General features: G+C 39.5%; 1 protein-coding gene across 1 annotated transcript; it reads right to left on the bottom strand.

Moving 5' to 3' along the window:
• Positions 1–5,002: 5,002 nt before the first annotated feature.
• On the bottom strand, positions 5,003–20,326 carry taf7 (TAF7 RNA polymerase II, TATA box binding protein (TBP)-associated factor). Its single transcript, XM_012861852.3, is given in 13 exon segments — positions 5,003–5,300; positions 5,620–5,679; positions 9,094–9,177; positions 9,179–9,207; positions 11,728–11,922; positions 13,011–13,124; positions 15,827–15,899; positions 16,373–16,431; positions 16,571–16,691; positions 17,295–17,428; positions 19,515–19,593; positions 19,683–19,759; positions 20,119–20,326. Coding segments are annotated over 13 exon segments (1,089 nt in total). The 5' UTR covers positions 20,138–20,326; the 3' UTR covers positions 5,003–5,255.
• Positions 20,327–21,029: the final 703 nt, after the last annotated feature.

The following is a 21,029-nucleotide window of genomic DNA, read 5'->3' on the forward strand; positions in this document are numbered from 1 at the left end:
ATTTCAAAGTATAAACTGGTATTTTTAGCTACACAAACAAAACAACAAAATCATTTTTCAATGGTGCTTGTCAAGACTTAATGCAATGCATCTATTGGGTTTCCTTAGATAGGACATGTTTTGCTCCAATCAGTATAATCTGATTGAATTTGACTTTGGAAAGTGCCTTGAGATGACATGTTTCATGAATTGGCGCTATATAAATAAAATTTCATTGAATTTACTTTCCTTTTTTCTTTGTATGCAACATGTTGTAGGGGGCTTAAAAAGTCTCTTTCCTCAAATGTTTTTTCCCATGTATTTCAAGGTAAATGGTATAATATTGAAAGATCTAGCCTCATCAGATTAGTCCATTTTTTGCCTTCATGTTTGTACACTTGAAGCTAAAAAAAATGCTAAAACTGAGTCCTGTTGGTGTTGAATTACAACAAATATCTGTAACATCATCTTAAGCTTTACCAGGATCAAGGGTACTGTTTTAGATTGATTCAAGTCTAATCTTTTAGACAGGTTCAGTTTTCAGTTTTTAGCTACTGTATACTATAATACTGCGTCGCCTTCATTTAACTAAGTTAATTAGGAGCAACAGTGGAAAAGGTGTTAGGGAGTTGCCAGTTCGATACCCCGCTCTGACAGTCTCAGTTGTTGTGTGCTTGGACAAGAAGGCCCTGTGGCACCGATGTAAAGCAGCCTCACTTCTGCCACAATGTACCGTCGAGGAGTGAATGTGTGTGTGAATCGGTAAATGACTGAATGTAGTGTAAAGCACTTTGGGGTTGTCTGACTTGATGCAATCTACTGGGTTTCCTTAGATAGGAAATATTTTTGACCAATCTGTATAATCTGATCCAATCTGTATAATCTGATTGAATTTGACTTTGGAAAGCGCCTTGAGATGACATGTTTCATGAATTGGCGCTATATAAATAAAATGTAATTTAATTAATATAAAGCGGTATACAAGTACAAGCCATTTATTATTCAAATAAAGTGTTCCTCAGGGCATGGTGAGGGGGGTTCAGTTCCCCCTCACAATGAATGTTTTCTTTGGGCTACATCATTAAGAAATATGACTAAATACCACATTTCTATAATGAATTATGTATTAATGTACAGAATAAAACCTTCAAAAAACACAAAAAAAAAAACAGTCTACGCTTCTGATGACATTTAAGCTTAATTACTGTGACATCCATTTATAGATGCTCAGATGCTTCTTGAACATATATTTATCCAGAATTCACACTAATACTGTTTTATTTTCTTGTCTTTCACATAATTTTATTTGCTAAGAAAAAAAATACTATTTTAACGTTTTGGTATCAGATGCAGTGGCTGCTATGGTTGACTGATTTGGTGGTGGTGGTGTGTGTGTGTGTGTGTGGGGGGGGGGTGGGGGGGTGGGGGGGTCACTGAAGATCCGAGATAGCAACACAACACTAAACTCTATTTGAACATAAATTTAGTTCTCCACTCCTGAAATCTTTCACTTCACAAACAAGTCTCTTTTCCATGGCCAGTGCATTCAGACGCTCTTGGCTCATGTTGTCTCTGAGAAACTATTTTTACTCTGTCCAAGGGTGGGAAGCACCTCTGAGTTTCTGCTGGATCGTTCTTTAAAAGAGTGACGGTTTCTGTAAGACCTCTTCTAGATTTTTCTCTACGATCAACTGGAATAGGTCCACAGCCCCACAAAGGGCTCTGAATTCCTCTTTGCTGTAGTTGAGACCAAGTTCTGTCTTCAACTTGTGCCAAAGGGGCTTAAATCGCTGCTGTTTTTGGACCGAGAGAACAGATGGTTTGGAAGAGGGGTAAAGGAAGCCATCTTTGTTTTTAAACACATGGGCCTCCATGTGCTTAAAAGCAGCAGCGCTCCAACTACAGGTTGCTCAAATGCAAGCCGCCGGAACTGACAAAGACTCTTGGATAGTTAGGGAAACGTTTTCAGAAAAACTGAGCGAAAGCCCGGTTGCCTCCAATTTAAGCATCTTAAAACATATATTTTCTATATATGGCTCATTCACTGTAAAAATATAAATAAATTAAAAAAAAGTTGGCAGAGCAGGCAACAAACTTCAGGAATATTTTAAGTTTAGGACTTCAACTTAATTATTTAAGTTTTGTTTTTGAGTTGGCCCAACTTTGAATTTAATGTTTTTGTAACTTGGAATCCTAAATTTCTTTCAATTTATATGAAAACAGCAGTGACTAATGTACAAACTATGAATTTCCAATTTCTTATTTTGACAAAATTATTCTTTCTATTGTCCTTCAGTGGATAAATTTGTCATGTGCATTATAACCCAGCGTTTTTTTTTTTTTCATGGACAGCAACAGTCCGAGTTTTGAACCAGTGACCTTTGTAGCAAACGCCTTGCTCTCTAACCACTGGGACACCATCTACCAAGTACAAATCCTGACCTCTGGTAACTTAAGTATGACTTGTACAACTTTAAACTTAAGAAATAAATGGCAGGCTGTATTGTTATTGTACAGAAAGTACAACAAAATTTCATTTCTGCCTCACGGACCAGTTTTGGTCCGTGAGGCAGACACCCTATCTATTTTTAAGACTAATGTTAAAACTTTCCTTTTTGACAAAGCTTATAGTTAGAGTGGCTCATACCCTGAGCTATCTCTATAGTTGTGCTGTGATAGGCCTAGGCTGCTGGAGGACATCAGGGTCTAATTTTCTCACTCTACTGATTTCTACTGTTCTTCAGTCTACTGTTCTCCAGTTTTGCATTGTATTACATTGAAATGACTGTCGTCATTTCAGCTTTTAACTTTTTGCTCTCTCTCTTTTTCTTCATAGTAGGTACACCTGGTCTGGCGTTCTGTTAACTGTGACATCATCCAGAGAAGACGGCTCACCCGCTACTACCATCTAATGTAGAACAGATTACTAGATCAATGTGTGCTTCTGTGCTTGTTTGTCTGTCTTGTTGTGTCTCTGTTCTGTCTTCTGTAACCCCAGTCGGTCGAGGCAGATGACCGTTCATACTGAGCCCGGTTCTGCCGGAGGTTTTTCCTTCCCGTTAATGGGTGGTTTTTCTTCCCACTGTCGCTTCATGCTTGCTCAGTATGAGGGATTGCAGCAAAGCCATGTACAATGCAGACGACTCTCCCTGTGGCTCTACGGTTCCCCAGGAGTGAATGCTGCTTGTCGGGACTTTGATGCAATCAACTGGTTTCCTTATATAGGACATTTTTGACCAATCTGTATAATCTGACCCAATCTGTATAATATGATTGAACTTGACTTTGTAAAGTGCCTTGAGATGACATGTTTCATGATTTGGCGCTATATAAATAAAATTGAATTGAATTGAATTTGGCGGCAATTTTTATTGTTAGAATTGAGCATTAAAAGAACACTCAGCCGCTAACTCAAAAGCCAACTCCAAAAGTAGATTTTCACAGCAAAAGCATGAACGCTAGCAGAACTTTCACCAGTTGAAATAACCTACAACTTAAAGGTATATGGTAAGTACCGACAACTCACTCAATAATGTTAAGGATTACAACTACCTTGGTTTTCTGAGCTGACTTAAATTATTGTCCCTATATGTCACGCTTACTTTTTCAGGTTTTACCAACTGAAAATAAGTTTTCAGCCCAAAAAAAGTATGTTTTTTGTTAGTGTTGTTGACATGGAAACAATCTTTGTGGTCGGCCGGCGTTAACTTTCTTATAACCATACAGTTTAAATTCTCTTAAATTAATAAATTTCTTTGGAATACTGTAAACTAGTTTTACAAGTATTGCCAGTTTTAATGTAAAATAGTTTTAGTTTGATTATGTTGTTGTGCTTATTTATTATTATTTATATTTATGTACTCTGATAAGTAAATAATTTTGAGACGTGGTCCATGGAGTAATGTTTTGACAGTTTTATTCATTCTGCCAAGCAGATTTAAAGTAAACTTTAGCCAGACTTAGGTCAGCTATTATGTACATGTGGTGTAAACGCCATCCTTCCATAGGGCTCTTCTTTCATTGACCTTTTTTTCTGTAGGAACACGTGAGCCAGTGAAGTTGGCTAAGTTCCTGTTGATCCAGTTTCCCCCCCGTCTTTATTAAATGCAGAAATAAGAAAACTACCCCAAATTAAAGCATTCATTAACAGCTTGCTCTTTTAACTTCACTTTATATTTAGCAAATAAATATCACATAAGTACAAAAAGTCATATAAAAAACATCACAATAAATTTCCAGTGCTTCGATTATTGTTGGTATATGTAAAAAAGTAAAATCGGAAATGTCCAAAAAAAGGCCTGAATAGTCCAGCTCTAACATTAAATGTTGAATATTTAAACTTATTTCCTTTATCTGTGCAGTAAAATCATAGAAGCAATGAAAAGATTATGAAAAACACCTAAAATGCAAAAGGCTTTTTCTCAGTAATGTGGAGGGATCTGTTCTGACAGAAGAAAAATAAATCGTCGATCTGGACCACCTCCTGTAACAGAACCGTCCCAGATAACCGCAGTTCTTGCTGGCTTAACCATGACAATTTCTCTTTTAATAATTAGTATTATGCTGAGATTTTTTTATTATTATTATTGAGGACAGGAGTGAGATTTGCTGATGACAGCCTTTAGGTTTTGTTCAGTTGCCATTTGTTCCATGAGCAAGAATTAAGACCGTTTACCAGTTTGGCAGCAAAGCAAACACAACAGGCATGAATAATGGAAGAACCTCACATTTTCTCTGTGTGAAACAACTCAATAAAAGGGCCGACTGTAGCAACACTCGCAGCCATATCACTACCTGAACTGATCACCTTGGCCCACTAATTTTGAGCTTTATTGATTCTGGATCTGTAATCAGGAATTATTAGGAATTAAAACTTTACCAGTGGGCTTTATTTTCCCTTATTTGATAAGCAGTGTTTTAGCAAACGCAACTGTATAGAAACACACTCTATAATACAATGCAGACTGCATGAGCTTTTACGTGTCTTTCTCATTCTTTAAGAACATAAAAAGACAGACTGAAATAGCACTTGACCAAAACTCAGCTTTTATTTTAAGATGACAGAATAATATCTTCTCCCAAAGCCAAAAATGCACATCCATAATGCAAAAAGAAGAAAAAAAGAAACTTTTATTATGCAAATTAAAATGCCGAAGATTTGATAGATAGAAATGACAGAAGAATGACAATGCAATTCGCCGATAAAAGACCCCTCCTCCTTTTTTATTCCTGTGACGATGTGCGGCTGAAGACGATGTCACACTGCCCCCTGCTGGTCACTTCTCTATCAGGGAGTCCAGCTGCTCCTGAAGCGAGGCCAGCTGTTGGGGGACAAAATATATGGTGCGATTGAGCCACAGCAGCTACCAAATTAAACTAGAGAAAGTAGATGATAATTAACACTTCACATAATGCTAAAAACACTCTTCTATTGTCAGTGCACACGGCAAACCGTGACAGCAGGTAACCATTATGTCATAGCCTCAAAAAGCACTGACAAATTGAGTGGATTTGAGCTTTTCTGTTAGAAATTAGGGTGCATCTACAAGGATGGTAGTTAGTGTTGAAAGCTGGGGGGGGGGGGGGGGGGGGGAGCTCACAGCATGAACTCATCTGTCTTGTTATGAAACGGGTACTTACCTGCTCCATCTCCCGCTCCTCCTGCTGAATGATCTCATCCAGCAAGGCTTGGAAGCGATTCTGCGAGGGACGAGAGACAAACAGGATTTGTTAGAAGTCGACACGCTGAGCCTCATTAAACGGTGATGGCTTTAAACGTGCGTCTGCCCGGGCTGCTCATGTCACCATCGTCTCTGTGACAGAAAGGCCACTTGGAATGCCAGTCAGAGACAGCTGACCTTTTCCACGCGACTGTGATAATAACGACTAGTGATGAGCCTGAGATGGTCCCAAAACACTATGAAACGAGAGCTCTAAACGGCGGCATAAAAAAAAAGGCCCATGTCTCCTCATGTTCCACTCATTGTAAAGTGTTCAATGACGAGAGCGCGGTTGAAAAAGCACGTTTTGTGTGTATTTTTTGTGGATGGCAGTGGCTCTAAATAGCTGCCTTCAAAGATGCTGTATTCAAAGTAATGAAATGTGCAAAACATGTTTTACAATTAAAAACATAAAACCTGTAGCATTTTTTGTATCCTCCCTCGTTAAAACTGACCCCATTAAACCAAATCCAGTGCAATCAGCTGCAATAAGAGCCCATTTTGTTTTTTTGCAAAACTTTTATATATAACTTTATATAACAGATTTTCAGCAACAACCTCAGAGGTTTGTTAGAGAGCATTAAAAGCAAACAGCTTCATTCGGACCAAAGAACACAGCAGCCAGTGCAGGAATGAAATTTTGGAGGTTAGGTGAGGAAGCAAGGGTGTCAAAGTCCTGGAGAGCCACTGTCAAGCACCTTTTTTTATCCCTTAATCAAAAACGTCTGACTCAAATGGCTGCAAAATGCATGTGCAATTAAAAACCTAACACGGCACACTGAACAAAACATCCCCGCGGTGAAACATTGGTGGCAGCATAATGCTGTGGGATGCATTTTCCTCTGCAGGGCGAGGGAAGCCGGTCTCAGTTAACTGGAGGAAGGATGGATCTAATACTGGGCAATCTAGAAGGAAAGCTGTTAGAGGCTGTTAAAGACACGAGATTGGGCCAGAGCTTCGCCCTGCAGCAGGACAACAACCCGAAACATACAGCCAGACGTTCAGATGGAAGCAAGTTCATGAGTTAGGGTGGCACAGTTTGAAGTAAAGATCTAAATCCAATTAAGGATCTGTGATGACGTGTGAAAACTAATCAGAGGCTCTCCATCCAGTCTGAGTGAGCTTTAGGCACTTTGCTAACAACTAAACCAGTCTTTAGATGAGGAAACACATGGTAGAAACACAGCCCAAAAGACTTGGAGCTGTAATTGCAGGAGAAAATGCATTTCAGTAATGGAAAACATTTTGAAAAGCATCATTTTCACATTCTCTACACAACTATGCACTAGTTTATATTAAACTATACCATAAAACGTAAGGAAGTTTCTGTTTGTACGCTGACAAAACATTTCAAATCTTCTTAAAGCAGCGCTGTCCAAACCACAGCTCAAGGATAGTAAAAATGGTGGCCCTCCAGCAAAAGGAGCTGAAGCAGACGGGCATCATTTGTAATTGTGCACAATTATGAATTAAACTTGGCTAAATACAACAAGGGTTTTGAAGACGGTTACTTTAAAAAAATCCTTCAAAAAAAACTTGTCGGTACAATAAACTACATTTTATGCTTTCTTTTATTAAAATATTACATGTTTTACTTATTGCTGATCAGGTAAAAAAAATTACTTTGAATTTATTTTGTATTTTTAATAGGAAAAATATAAATTGTGACCCCGAGTAGTTTCAACTAGGTAATTGTGGCCCGTGGCACAAAAGGTTTCGACTCGACTGTAGCCGCCACAAATGCCAAACCACACTGTTGCTCCCCTCGGCTGTTTTCATTAACAGAGTTTATATTTATACCTTTATATGGGATTTTGGCCTCAGCCATGGCGGGGGCGAGGAGAACAGGTTAATAAAAAGGGTTTTTAACCGCAGTTAAATTACTTTTATATGTTTGATTCTCTGGTTTAATCCCCGCCTGTCTTGTGGGAGCGGAGCGAGCTTCAGGAGTGGCCACTGCTCCCGAAGGAGCATCGCTCAGGCGATTTCAGACACGTTAAAATGTAAAACTTTATATTAGATCTTTTGTCTCAGCCATGGCGGGAGCAAGGACAACACGTTAATAGCTTAAAGGATATTATGATTTTTGGCTTTGACTGCGTGCTTAGTACCAGGCTGTGGACTGGTCTGTCAGCGGGTGGAGCGAGCGGCTTGACCGAGCTCGAGATGCTTTCAGCAGGGAAACTCTGCAAAGCACCTCTGTTAGAATTATTTTTACTATTCTCTATATGTTTTATTTTATTTACTATGTTCATTGCATTTATCACGTATTTACTCATTACTATTAAAAAGGTTTTAAGGTCTGAGTTTATTCAGACCTTAAAGTGTTTCTCAGATGACTGATATCGCTCTCTCCTAGTAAGGCCTTGGGAAAGAGACAGACTCACAATGAATGTTGTTTATGCAAGCATTATCTGTAACCGTGACGAATTGCACCTAGCCATCTGTGGTTACTCCTTTTCCTGAGGACTGAATGATTAATTGTTAAGTTTGTTCTGCATAAACTGAACTGCTAGTTTAGGATGTCAAACGTCACATTGCAAATTTTCTCCCCCCTTCCTTAAAGCCCTGCGATGTGTTCTGTAACTAGGGTCCTCCGTGAAAATAAAAAGCGAGGCTGAAGCAGAGAATGCTTCAGAAGAGTAGGAGAAATGTAACTGAATGCATCTCTCTGCTTTTCTCCTTGCAAGATTCAAAGAAACTAACGGCTGTTGTCTTTTTTTCCCCTTGTGTTGTTTGATGAATATTCTAGGTGTTTGAACCTGACAACCTTAATGCTTCCCCTCCCGGGTCCGATGACGCTATACAGATTATTATCTGTATAGCGTCATCTATCCACCTGTTGCTGCCTTGTACCGCAACAGGTGGATAGATGGTTACTTCAGAGACTGAACTTAACAGCTTTCGGTGTGAAATGAGAGAAAACCTCGATGAATCCACAGATCTGATGTAGCGCGTCTGGGTATAGAAAGCTTGAGTGTCCCCTTTTCTTTTTCTTTTTAGCCTTCAGGCGTGGTTCACGGTTTGAAAATAACCCACTTTGTTCATAGTGGTCCTTAATATGAATGCGTCGCTCTTCGGTTTTTCGGGCCCTCCTCTGAGAAAACCTTCTCGTCTCTCCTCACCCAATCCCTGAAACTAAGTGCGTTCACACAAAACTCCCCTCCAGTCAGCGCGGTTTGACCCCGCTCTGCAGCAGAGCCGGAGGAACCCGGGCTGGCCCTGAAAAAGTGAGCGGAGCCGTGCGCGGCCAGTGGAACTGAGCCTTTAGAGCATCCCTTCAGAGAGAAAATGTGCTCTGTGGAGAATTATGCCTCTTTATTAAGATTTCTCCATGCAGGAACCCTGATCCTAAATTACAGTAAGAGTGAAAAAAAGTGCATTTCCTGCTTACCTTCAGGGCCTGGTTCTCCACTTTCATGATGAGCTCCTCCTGCTGTTTCTTCCGGGCTCGTGTTTCTTGAAGCTTGCCCTTTAACGTTGTTGATCTGCACCTGGTACTCCATGACTGCGGAGAATAACAGGTTCGCGTGTCAGGAATATTTTAGAAGAAAAGTAAGAAAATGTTTGTGCATTTGCTTTTTTTCCTCTGCGTAGTGAAGCTGGAACATCGTAGGAACATCTGCACAAGGGCCAACCTTGGGGGAAAGATGCGCACCGCAGCTTGATTTACCACGAGAAATGGAGGACGTGCCAGCGCTGAGACAACTAAAGTCTGCCCACTGTGGCCTTAACACTCCTGTTAAATTGAATCAACCTGAATCACACAAACCTTTTGGCTCATCAGCATCTAAACTTATCAAACTAATTGCTGCTCGTAACGACTGGTGCTTAATATCCCGGTGCGGCGGCTGTGTTTTGTTAAATGAATGGAGAAGCAGCCAACGCAGCGTCGCTGATCACAACCTTGAACCGCTGCAGGAGATACATTCTGAGCCGGCCTGTAGCAAACTGCGTCTGAGCTCTTGCTTGGACGCAGCTTTGGAGCTGACCGGTAGATCTGACTGACGGCCTCGTGTATGCAGATAAGGAGGCAGCGCGCTGTCAGAGCGGAGAGCTGCATGCTGGGATACAACACCTGTCAGGCTGCTTAGCTGAGAGCTGTCAGTGATGGGCATCTCAGTGGGCGAGGGGCACAGCATGCGTATTTAAGTGAAAGAGGGGCTATTTATTTAACTGTGTGTGTGCGATGTCTGACCTAAAAAACTCACCTCTTATTAAAAGTTCAGATACTTGGCTCAGTTTATTTCTTTACATCTGTTTTGACAAGTACCTAAGGGGGATCTGATTTAATTTAACGTCAAACTCTCTTCCAAAGTCCAACCTTGTAGCTGTGACAACCAGGACTGAAGAATTAACATCTGAGTTGGCAAAGAGTGGGAGGATTTACCCTGAGGTGGGACTTGCAAGCCCAGCGTGAACGATTGCATAATCTCAGGTAGCTATTGCTTCATCCAGCAAGGTATGGAGGTTATCTGAATGTGAATACGTTTAAATTAAACAGTCTGCACTTTGCACTCCTATTAATATGAGCATTGATCTGTAATCATCCTTCGGCTTTTTGGACATGAGTCTTTGAACTGTGGGAAAACTTCACATAAAGTAGACAACGTTATCCCAACTGGGGTTTAACGCAATAAAGTATTTGTTTAATATCAATAAGAGACATTTTTTTTATCTTATCTATATGCAGCCCCTTTACTAAACGTTGGCACAGCTGGTGAAAATGTGCAAAACGACAAAGAAGTTTACCGAGTGACTGGGTACTACTAAATAAAACATCTTTTCTAAATATTCCCAATAAAGTTGACCGTTTTATTTAAATATTGGATGCAAACTACTGAATTTTTACATACATATTTGTCTATATATATATATTTATATATAATATATTGTTATATAATATAATATACTATATATCATATATATATATATATATATATATATATATATATATTTCCTTATGTGTTTTCCTTCCTTATATGTTTCCTTAATATATATATATATATATATATATATAGGAAACATATAAGGAAGGAAAACACATAAGGAAATATATAAAATAATATATATATATATATATATATATATATATATATATATATACTTGATGGATCTAAAAATATGCAGAGTCCATGCTTTTGGGGCGGCGTTAAAAGGATGAATGAAATGTTTTGTTTCTGTCTCCTTAATTTATCAGGTGAAATCTTATTTCTCGTGCACGCTCTCCTCCAGCTCCAAAGAACTCAGAACGGACTCACGGAGGCGGTCTGGAACCGAGAGGACACGTACAGGAGCGAACGATGTGGAATTTGGGGGTTCGTTTGAGCTCTTCAGCATCAAATACTCTAGGTGGGTTGGAAACGACAGATAAAATTAGCTCAAAAAGCCCCACAAGGCCCGGGTTAACTAAAGTGGTGGCACTGTGATGCTGTGAGCCCGTTTGGCCCTAAGAAAAATAGCATAATTGTCCAAGGAGACTTTTTATAAAAACTTGCTTCCGCCAAAAACCCGGAAATAGGTTGTTGCTGGGTCTTTCAGTAGGATACTGATCCAGAATATACTGAGTGGCCAAATCAACACGGAAACGCTTCACCTGACACATAATCAACTTTTTCCATCTATGTACCCAGATCTAAATCCTGTAGAAAAGCTGTGTGGAAGAGAAGAGAGCACTAGAGAGGACCCAGGATGCTAAAAACGTAAAGAGACCATCAGTATGTCCCAAACTTAACATCACACGACAACAAGATGAGGCGTCATATAGGCAGCAAGGATTAGCAGGAGCCGTGCCGACAATTGTTTCGCACCAAATTATAATGATAAGGATAAGAACATCTCCGCCGTGAGAGGCAAACAAGTAGAGGATACTTTAAGTTAACCAACAACTGCAACTATATACTAGCAAAGCTTAAAGTGATGTTGTGACATGCATGCGTTCCTCATCCAAATTCAAAGAGAGTTTCACACAACCAGCAATCGTGAGCATAGCAGAGGACCCATGCTGCTAAAGCCCCGGTCTCCTCACCTATCTGGTTGTTCCTGTCGCTTTCGTTCTGAGCAGAGTCCGACTCGTTCAGCTTGTCTTGGAGCTGTCGCACCAGATCGTCCTCAGTGTCCATGATATTCAAGTCTTCGTCGTCATGCCGGTCCCCTTCATCCTCCTCGTCTTCACTGGAGCTGCTGATGTCGTTGAAGATCTCCCTCAATTCATCGTGTGGGACTGGTCAGACAGAAAGCATTATTTATTATTATTAATAATTATATTGGGAATGAGACAAAACAGAAAAATGAGAGCTGAAACCTGGGTTGGTATTACATAAAAAAAAACAGAACAGCTGAAATTATATACTTTTATAATGTGGTCTTATAATATAGAGTAAAGGGAATGGATGTTGAGCCCAAACAGCTGGAATACTTTCCTCAGACAAGATTATCACAAATTATGCTCTGATGGTACGAAAAATTCACCTCTTCACCAAAAGTCATACCTATATTTTAACCCCCTAGTTGCTATCACTGCTTTCATTTTGTACACTAGATAACTAGTGAGGCTAATTAATTCCCATTCACTTCTATTTAATTGTACATTTATTTCTCTTTGCAGAAGTAATATGGAGTTATCATACAGGTGTTCAAATCTTTTCTGTAATTTCATGCACACTGTCCTGATGCCTGTTTGGGATGTTTTACTTATAAAATAAGTCAGACTACGACCCCTGCTCAGGCCTAAATTACTATAACTACATTTTTGTAGAGCCAGATATGACCAAAACTGCAAAGTGCAGTATGGCGGAGGATGGGGAAGAAAACTGAGAAAAACAAATTGCACAAGCAAAAATATAAAAATTAAAACAAAATATATAGAAATTAAAATATTCTTATTATGCCAGCAATGTTTGTCTTGATTCTCTGATCTTAAACCTCTGCGGTGCCATTTTCTCAACTACTGAATATGCATATAAGATCAAATCAAATCAATTTCTTTTCATTTAATTATATAATTAACACCACAAAAAAAAGTGTTTCTTCTGAAACTTCAACAAGATAAGAGGGATACATTTAAGGCAAATATTTAAAAAGTGTGCATAAGGTGTTATACATAGGGTGCAAAGTCATCACTTTGACACAGCAGAGCATCTGCAAATTAAACCAATGGCAACATTATCCACAGCCAACCAGTGGGGGGAATTATTTTAGCTTGAGGCTATAATGAAAGTGTTCACGTCTTTGCCTTTGACCAAACTTACAAAAACAGCAACTTATTACTTCCTCACACTGTATAGAACCTATGAATAAGTAGCGTTTTACCTGCGGATCCGTGACCCATCTTGTGTCCCGACGTGCCAGGAGAAGAGTCCAAATTAGCCAGAGAGCCGTGCTGATCTGCTTCTTTGGACTCATCCTCTGCTATAAGCTCCCATCCTGAACATCTGGAGTTAGGGTCAAACATGTTCTAGAGGGTTCACTTATCAGCAGTGGGACACAGAGACATGCAGGACATAAAAATCTAGACAAAATTCATTTCATGTCTGGCAAAAGCGGATAAAAAGCCATGAAAACAAATTAATTTATTGCAGTACGATAATTTAAAAAAACTTATTTTTTAAACCATTCTTTAATTTTAGTAAACGTATTTAATGATGAACAATGTAAAAGAGGACTCTCTATTATTTGTTACATTTTTAGAACTATTACTTCAAAGTATTTGCTTCAGAACTACTTAACAAGGCCACGGACTTCCAGCTAACCAATTTCGCAAATTTGTCTTTTCTTTTTTTTTTTTTTTTTGGCCAGGATTTTGTAGTCCAAGTAGAATGTTTTTTTTCATTACACCGCCCCCCCAGCATACAACAAAAATGGCTGAACGTGGGTCGGGTGAGAAGTGTGTGATTTCCATTTAAAAAGACAGTAACAAAACGGGTTGCTCTAAGGCCACATCCACACGGGGCCAAACAAAGCCGAATCAGGATATTCACAGAGAAAAGAAAAAGAAGAATGGCGACTGCTACCACTGCTGGAGTAAGAAAAGAAGCTTTTATTTGGACCGACGACGAGGTTGAACTTCTCCTCCGGGCTCCTCTTGACTACAAGACCAGGAAAGCACAAAACAGTAGCTTGAAAAGCCTGTGCAGACCTATCCGCTCTGAGAGCTGCTAGTCGGTTACGCGGTCGCTTCGTTGTGACGGGACCCCTTAACCGAGAAAAAAAGCTTGTTGTGTACACCCAGACCGAGCTTCGTCTGGACGAGGCATCCATAACGAGGAATTGAGACCAAAGCATTGCAGTTCCCCTTTATACAGACAACTGAGTTACTTAAACGTGAAAAGGAAGGCATTAAAAAGCAGGATATGTCCCCTTTAAGAAATTATTATGCAAATTATTATTATCATTACTGTGCCACACTTAATTGTACACCTTACAATTCCTTTAAAAATAATGTAAATTTGGCATTTTTTTATATTCTCGTAATATCTAACAACTAATCTAGGACTTTCTGCTTCCCTGTGGCATAAATATGCACATGGTCTTATTTTAATTTATCTAACATACACAGTGAGCAGGACAAAAAGGGAAAAACTCCAAAGTTCACTGTTAGGAAACTGAAGCATGTGGCTTATTATGATAATCTAGTAACCATAAAAAGTTATCTTCACGCAAATCAAAATTCTTCCATGGCCTTTGTGGGCGGAGCTTAAGAGAAGAAAGCAGAAGAGAGGACGCGGCAGTCTGGACGACCTGGAAAAGGTTGTGAAGCAGGAATGATCAAAGATCTGTCCGCCTGATGCAACCCTGACAAATGATGCAAGACAAGTGCTGTCCTGTTGTCAAAAAAGGTTGTTTTATTCCTTAAGATAAAATTGTCCCTGCTAAAGAAATAAATGAACATAAATTGAAGGTTGTACCATAAGAGATTACCCTACTGCAATAAAATATGACCTTATCTTAAGGCTTTTTACACGTTGGTTAAGTGCCAACAGATTTGTCCACGTCTGTGAATGCACATATTTATTGTTTGTGCGTCTAAAGCTGTGTGCAAACAACACAACTATAAATAGAATCTAGTTTTACTGTGCTCAACTAAGCAGTCATAATGAACAGTCCGTCTCAATTAACTCACAGTGAGTAGCCACACAACGCAGCCTCGCTGCGCTCTTATTCTGTCAGGCGAGCTCAGAGCCTCATCGCAGACCTGAAAGCTTCTTTTCACACCGCATTTCTTCCCATGAAGACGTCAGCAGAGTCTAACCTTTGCTAAGGAGAAAAAGGACTGGACTGTTGGGTGGTCCAAAGACCTCTTTCCAGATTAACGTACATCTTGCACATGATTTAGAAATGAAGGTCGCCGAGTCTAGAAGAAAAGAGCAGAGGCACAGAATTCAACTTTCTTGAGGTCCAGAGCGACGGCTCCATAGTTTGTGATGGGAGCCATGTCATTGTCTGGTGTTGATCCACCGTGTTTTATCAGGTCCAAAGTCAGCGAAGCCGTCTATCAGGAAATCCTAGAGCACTTCATGCTTCCTTCTGCTGACAAGCTTTATCCAGATGCTAATTTTAGTTTCCAGCAGGTCTAGACACCTGCCCACATGGTCAAAGTCACCCAGTATGCGCGAATGGTCGACACACTCGCCTGAGCTAAGCCATCTGAGAACCTATGAAGCTTACAGACAAAGAGAAGACAAAAGCCTTAAGGACTAACAATGCAGATGAGCTGAAAGTCACTATTAAAGCAACCTGGGCTTCCTGAACCCGTCCCAAGCTGGCTGCCTCCATGCCACGCTGCAGCGATGCAGTAATTCATGCAAAAGCAGCCCTGACTGAGCTGAGTGCATAAACTGGACAGAATTAGCCCAAAAATAAATACACGTGTAAAGAATCAGCATCATAAAAATCACTCTTTGAATTGAGTTACTGAAGTGAAAGAACTTTTCTAACGTATACTCAAATTTACCGAGAGGCACCTGTACGCTCACGGGATCCAGGACACATCAGATAATGATGTGTTCTTTTCACAGCTCCATTCTTCACAAACATGTTGGACACACACACACACACACACACACAACGTTCTGCATGGTGATGCACAACAGACCAGCTATTTGTGCTGTAGGCGTCCAAAAGGATACGGACACTGACGGCCTCTGCGTCCGTGCTCAGCAATCTCTTCACTTCCTTTTCCACATCGGGAGATTCGATGTACTGCAGCAGAAAGAAACGCAGGGAAAGATCAGGCCACTTGTCGAGCAGCATGCACAGACGCACAACCCCGAACACGCGCAGGTAGCAGCTGGCTGCCTGCCAGGGAGGACATTAGCGACTGAAACAGAAGGGGCCTAATCAATATAGCTTTGCTCCACACCTTCAGGACAATCCATTCAGAAGACAAAGCAGAAGTGTTGTACTCGGGCTCGCTCACTTTCACTTTGATCAAAGCTATTTTGAAATAGCCTTTTTTTTGTGTGTGTGTGCCTTTGGGGAAAACTAAGATGAAATGCTTTATTTATATGTAAATCTTGGTTTTTACTTTCACCGCCGTGCCTGTTTCATGAAATGTAAATGTCTTGTTGGAGGAGAGCTGAGAAAAAGCGATGGGTCATCAAACAATATGCTAAACAGGCGAGCGGGGGACGCTGGAGGGAAATTAAAAAAAAAAAAAAAAAAAGACGTCTAACCTTCTTTTTCGCAGTCTTCCGAAATCTCCGCTTGCGTGTGTTCTTCAGAGGGCAGGTGACTACGGACGTGAAACGACAGAGTTAGCAAAATGAAAATAGCTCTACCAGTTGCAGAGGCAAACACTGCTAATATGAGACACCTTTAGCAAAAACAGTCTAAAAATATTTGAGCCTCTGCGGAGATATTCATCTACTTACTGCCATGATTCCAGACGAATTTCTTGTCCTTGTCTTTGTCTTTCTTCTTGCTCTTTGGGTCAGTGCCGGTTGGCTCCTCCAAAGGAGGGTAAAGGTCTCCATCTAGTGTACACACCAGCATCTAACCCACAGATGCAAAAAAAAAAAAAAAACAGTGAATCAATAAACTTAGCAGAACTTTTCTCCTCATTGACAAATTCAATCATTTTGATATCACTTGATATTTGTCGCATTAAAACCACAAGCGACTAAGCATTTCATTAAGATTTTATGCAACAGAGAAACAGGAAGTAGTGCATAGTTTTGAAATGGAATGAAAATGAAGGATGGTTTGCATGCCTTTGTAAACTATTTAAAGTCAACACTGAGTTACCAACTTGGAAAACATAATTACAGCTGCAGAACCTTGGGGATATGTCTGTACCAGCAGCGCACAACTAGAAATTGCATTTTTTGCCTCGTTTTCTTTGTAAAAACAGCTCAAGCTAAGTCAGAAACTACAGATGCACCGATCCAGTTTTTTGTGTTAGAAAGGCTTAATACAAATGCATGCATCAGCCACCAGATTTTTATTAGCTAACGTCAAACTTTTACTTCCCAATTACATCCTACTGGATGATCCCAGATGAATGAAAATGAGAAATACAACAACTATTAAGATCATTCAGAGAAGAAGAAAATAGAAACAGTTCAAGTTGAGCTTGGGGAGAAGGAGGAGGATTACCTGGCAGACATCAGCTGTCTTATAAAATGTTTTCTTGTCCACGGTTTTGAGAGACTCGATCATGCATGGCAGGTCCACCAGTTTGCAGGCCAAAGGTACACGGTCCACTCTCACTATCCCATGACGACCATCCGCTGCAAACAAGAGACACAGCGAGAAACAAGTGCTCAAAAAGTTTTTCTTGTCAGCAGCATTCTCTACAGATGGCAGAGTCAACATTCAGATAAAGCATAAGACTAAGATTCATCCCAACATCATAAGGGCTTTTAGTGGATTAATGTCCAGCTTCTAAAAAATATCCGTGCTAATAAAATATTGTGCTCTACTTTTAGATTACAGGAAGTAATCGGCAGAATTAAAAGGATTCAATGCACTAAATTTAAAAGAAGCAATAAGCGATATTTCTCCATTAGGTGGTAGTTGAGCGCTGTCTGTAAACCAAAACGAAACCCGGCCCCTCCTTTCCCTTCTCACACGTCGCTTTCTATGTGCATTTGTAAAGGATAAGAACAAAGCAAAACAGCCTCATCTTTCGGAGGAACTTTTTTTTTTTTTTTATTAATCCTTTATTTATATAGGTTAGTCCCTTGAGACCGTCTCACTTTCAAGAGAGTTACTAACTTTTTCAAGTGAATAAGTAAGAAACTCATAACTTTATCCAATACTGCAGTGCTCTGACGGTTGCATTTTAGGGAAAGTACGGTTGCCTCCGTTATAAGCCTGTTTGCAGTTGCGATCACCAAGAAGAAAAGAAAAATCTTTGATGCAAACAGTCAAAAAACACAAACCTCCGAAACTCTGAACTCAGAAAATATTGTCATTGTTCAATCAAAAGCCCAGCATTAAACAAATTCTGACAGAATATAACTCAAACAGTGTTTGTGAAGAGTTGTTTAAAAAAACTATCTGCACTGCACGCAGGAATCAGCATTTTGCAGAAAGGATACAAAGTTGCACCAACTCACTTAATAAAAAAAATTCTAATGAAAAACGAGACCAGAATTTAAGACTAAAGTTCATATACAGTGATCATGGGCATGAAAGTCATATCAATCTTAGGCCTTGAAAGATGCATTTGAACTGCTCTGCTCTTTGTGAAATCATGATACAACAAACCACTCGGATTCATTTTTACAAACATAAAAAGGTGCGCAAGTTTAAATGTATTCAGCATTTTCTCCACTAACACAGAGTCAAAAATATAAATACAGACTCAAATATTTACACACAAACCCACTAACATTTGTCAGAATTGTATTCATTAAGTGAAGCCATGAGTGAGGTTCTAGCATAAATCTGATTAGATATTTGATGATCCTTCTTCTTATGAGCATTGGTTCATTTCCTGCCATCAACCTGGCTTCTAGGTATAGTCCAGATGTTCGATGGGGCTGACATAAGGGATCATCCCGGAAGCTAATGCTACACTCCTTTGTCCATTCCTAGAGAATGTTTTATCTCTTTAGCATCCTTGTCCTGTCGGAATACCATATTCTGGTCAAGATTCAACCATCTCTACCAAACTGTTACCCCTACAGGGAGGAAAGTAGATTAGAATGATCAGGTACAATCCAGGAACCACCAAGGTGCAAGCCAATCTCAAACTGGAAGACGGTAAAATCAATGTTATCCCGCATAGGGAAGCAACATCAACATTGTCAGGGAGTTTGTTGACCGAGAAAGATGCCTCTGCTCCCAAATTGACATTTTCAAGTTCTACTGAAGTTTGAAGCTATGCTGAAGTGACTGAATTATTGGTCAAAGAGACAAGAAGCATGCCAGGACCTCGTGGACGACTACAGAAGGCAGGTTGTTTCAGTTTAACTTGTTAAAAGACACTTTTCCATATACATACAGTAAGTGGGGGTGTGTATGTTTGTATTTGAGCTTGTTTGTATCATTTAGGCTGTCTGGATAAGAAAAAAAAAATCTCAATAAATTCAAACTTGTGCACCTGATTTTCTAGTTTTGAAATATAACGAATCTGCATGTTGTGTGGTAATTCCATCTTGAAAAAAAAATAATTGTTCAAATGCATCTTTAAAAAAAAAAAAAGTCAAAATCAAAAGGATATTCCTTTTCATAAAGGGTGCAAGTAAACTCATTTCCTGTGTGAGATGAATTCCATGATAAAAATGAAACGAGCAGTTTAACAGACAGCTTCCACAAGTCCCGCATCACACACAGACAAGTGACAGGAGAACTGATGCAGCAGCTTACGGTGCAGCTCGATTGTGAGTCTGTCCTTCATGTTCATACTGTTGGACTGTGCTATCCGTCTTACTGTTGAGGCATACTCCTGAAAAAAAAGACAAATAGTGAATTCCCATCACAGCATGCCATGCTGAGCTTCATTAAGTCAAGCTTTCTCATGAACAGTGCTCTCACCGAGGGAAGCCTCAGGACAAACTGGCTCTCCAGCTCATAAGGAGCATCCTCTTTGTTCTTGGAGCCGACCTTCCCCACTAGAATCAAAAGAGAATAAATAGAGTTTACAAGGCGTTTATTACTTAATTATAGATATGACAGTCAAAAAAATGCATCTCCCTGTTAACCATGCCTAAAATATTCAAAATTGCATTGTAAATCCGCATAAAGACATGAACATAAACACCTAAGGGTATTTACCATATTCTGTGACGCTAGGACAATGCACTACAGTTGCTATTACTTTTTATTTAATCCGATACATTCCAGTTATTTCATTCAATTACACGCGTTTGCATTCATTACTGCAATGAAGACGAGCTCAGTTCAACAAAAACAAAACAAGAAAAACACAAACGGCTAATGTTAGCAAAGCAGGATAAATGATGGCGCTGACCTTTAATTTTAGACGTCATCTCCAGCTTTGTAATGCACGAGGCGCAGTTGAAACGACGTGTTGATCTGCAATTAATAACAACAAGCCAAACTTGGATTTAATGATTTGGATAATACAACCAGGATGATGTCTAGCTACGGAGATTAGCCACGGCCACAACGAACTGCCGAGTGCCGCTTCCTCAATGCTGCATTCACGTCCGCCTTGGATTTGTTGAATCTTTTCGCCTTCAACTTTGAACACGACAGCCAGCGTAAAACATAGCACATGAGTAATTATTCGTAATGTCGAAAACGTAGCTTTTAACTAAACAAGGCACATTTTGTTAAACAGCTATAGGTATGCATTTATTTTTGTACAAACAAACAGGAGCTTTTAGATGTACATGTATGTGTGCATGTTAGATAAATAAAATTAACAGTAACGGACAAAATAACGCGAGGATAACACCTTTGCTTATACGTTATTTTTGCTAAATCTACATTGTATTAATGAGACAAATTTGACCAAAGAATTATCAATATTATTTGCAAATGCATTTCCAAAAACTCATAAAAACATATTATCTAATGTAATATTTCAATTATTTGATCATCCAGAAAGTGTAAGATTGGTTTTTCCATCCCGGTTTTTTGTTAATATTGCAAACTGGAAAAACGGAGTAGAGAAACTATATAAAACAGGGTACCTTTTCCGTTTTAGTTTATCTAAAATTACAAATACCAATAACTACAAACGTAGCATTGTGTTTGTATCGCGAGACTTTACGCTCTTTACCTTTACGAGTCAAAAAGGTCACAAACTGATTCGATAAATTGGATTTTTTTTATTCCAAAGGTATCATTGCGTGTGCACGACATAAATAAAAAAAGATGCATTAAAATGAAATAAATGACTGTTGGATTCACTTC

This window comes from Fundulus heteroclitus, chromosome 23, assembly GCF_011125445.2.
Source record: "Fundulus heteroclitus isolate FHET01 chromosome 23, MU-UCD_Fhet_4.1, whole genome shotgun sequence".
NCBI classification, from domain to species: domain Eukaryota; kingdom Metazoa; phylum Chordata; class Actinopteri; order Cyprinodontiformes; family Fundulidae; genus Fundulus; species Fundulus heteroclitus.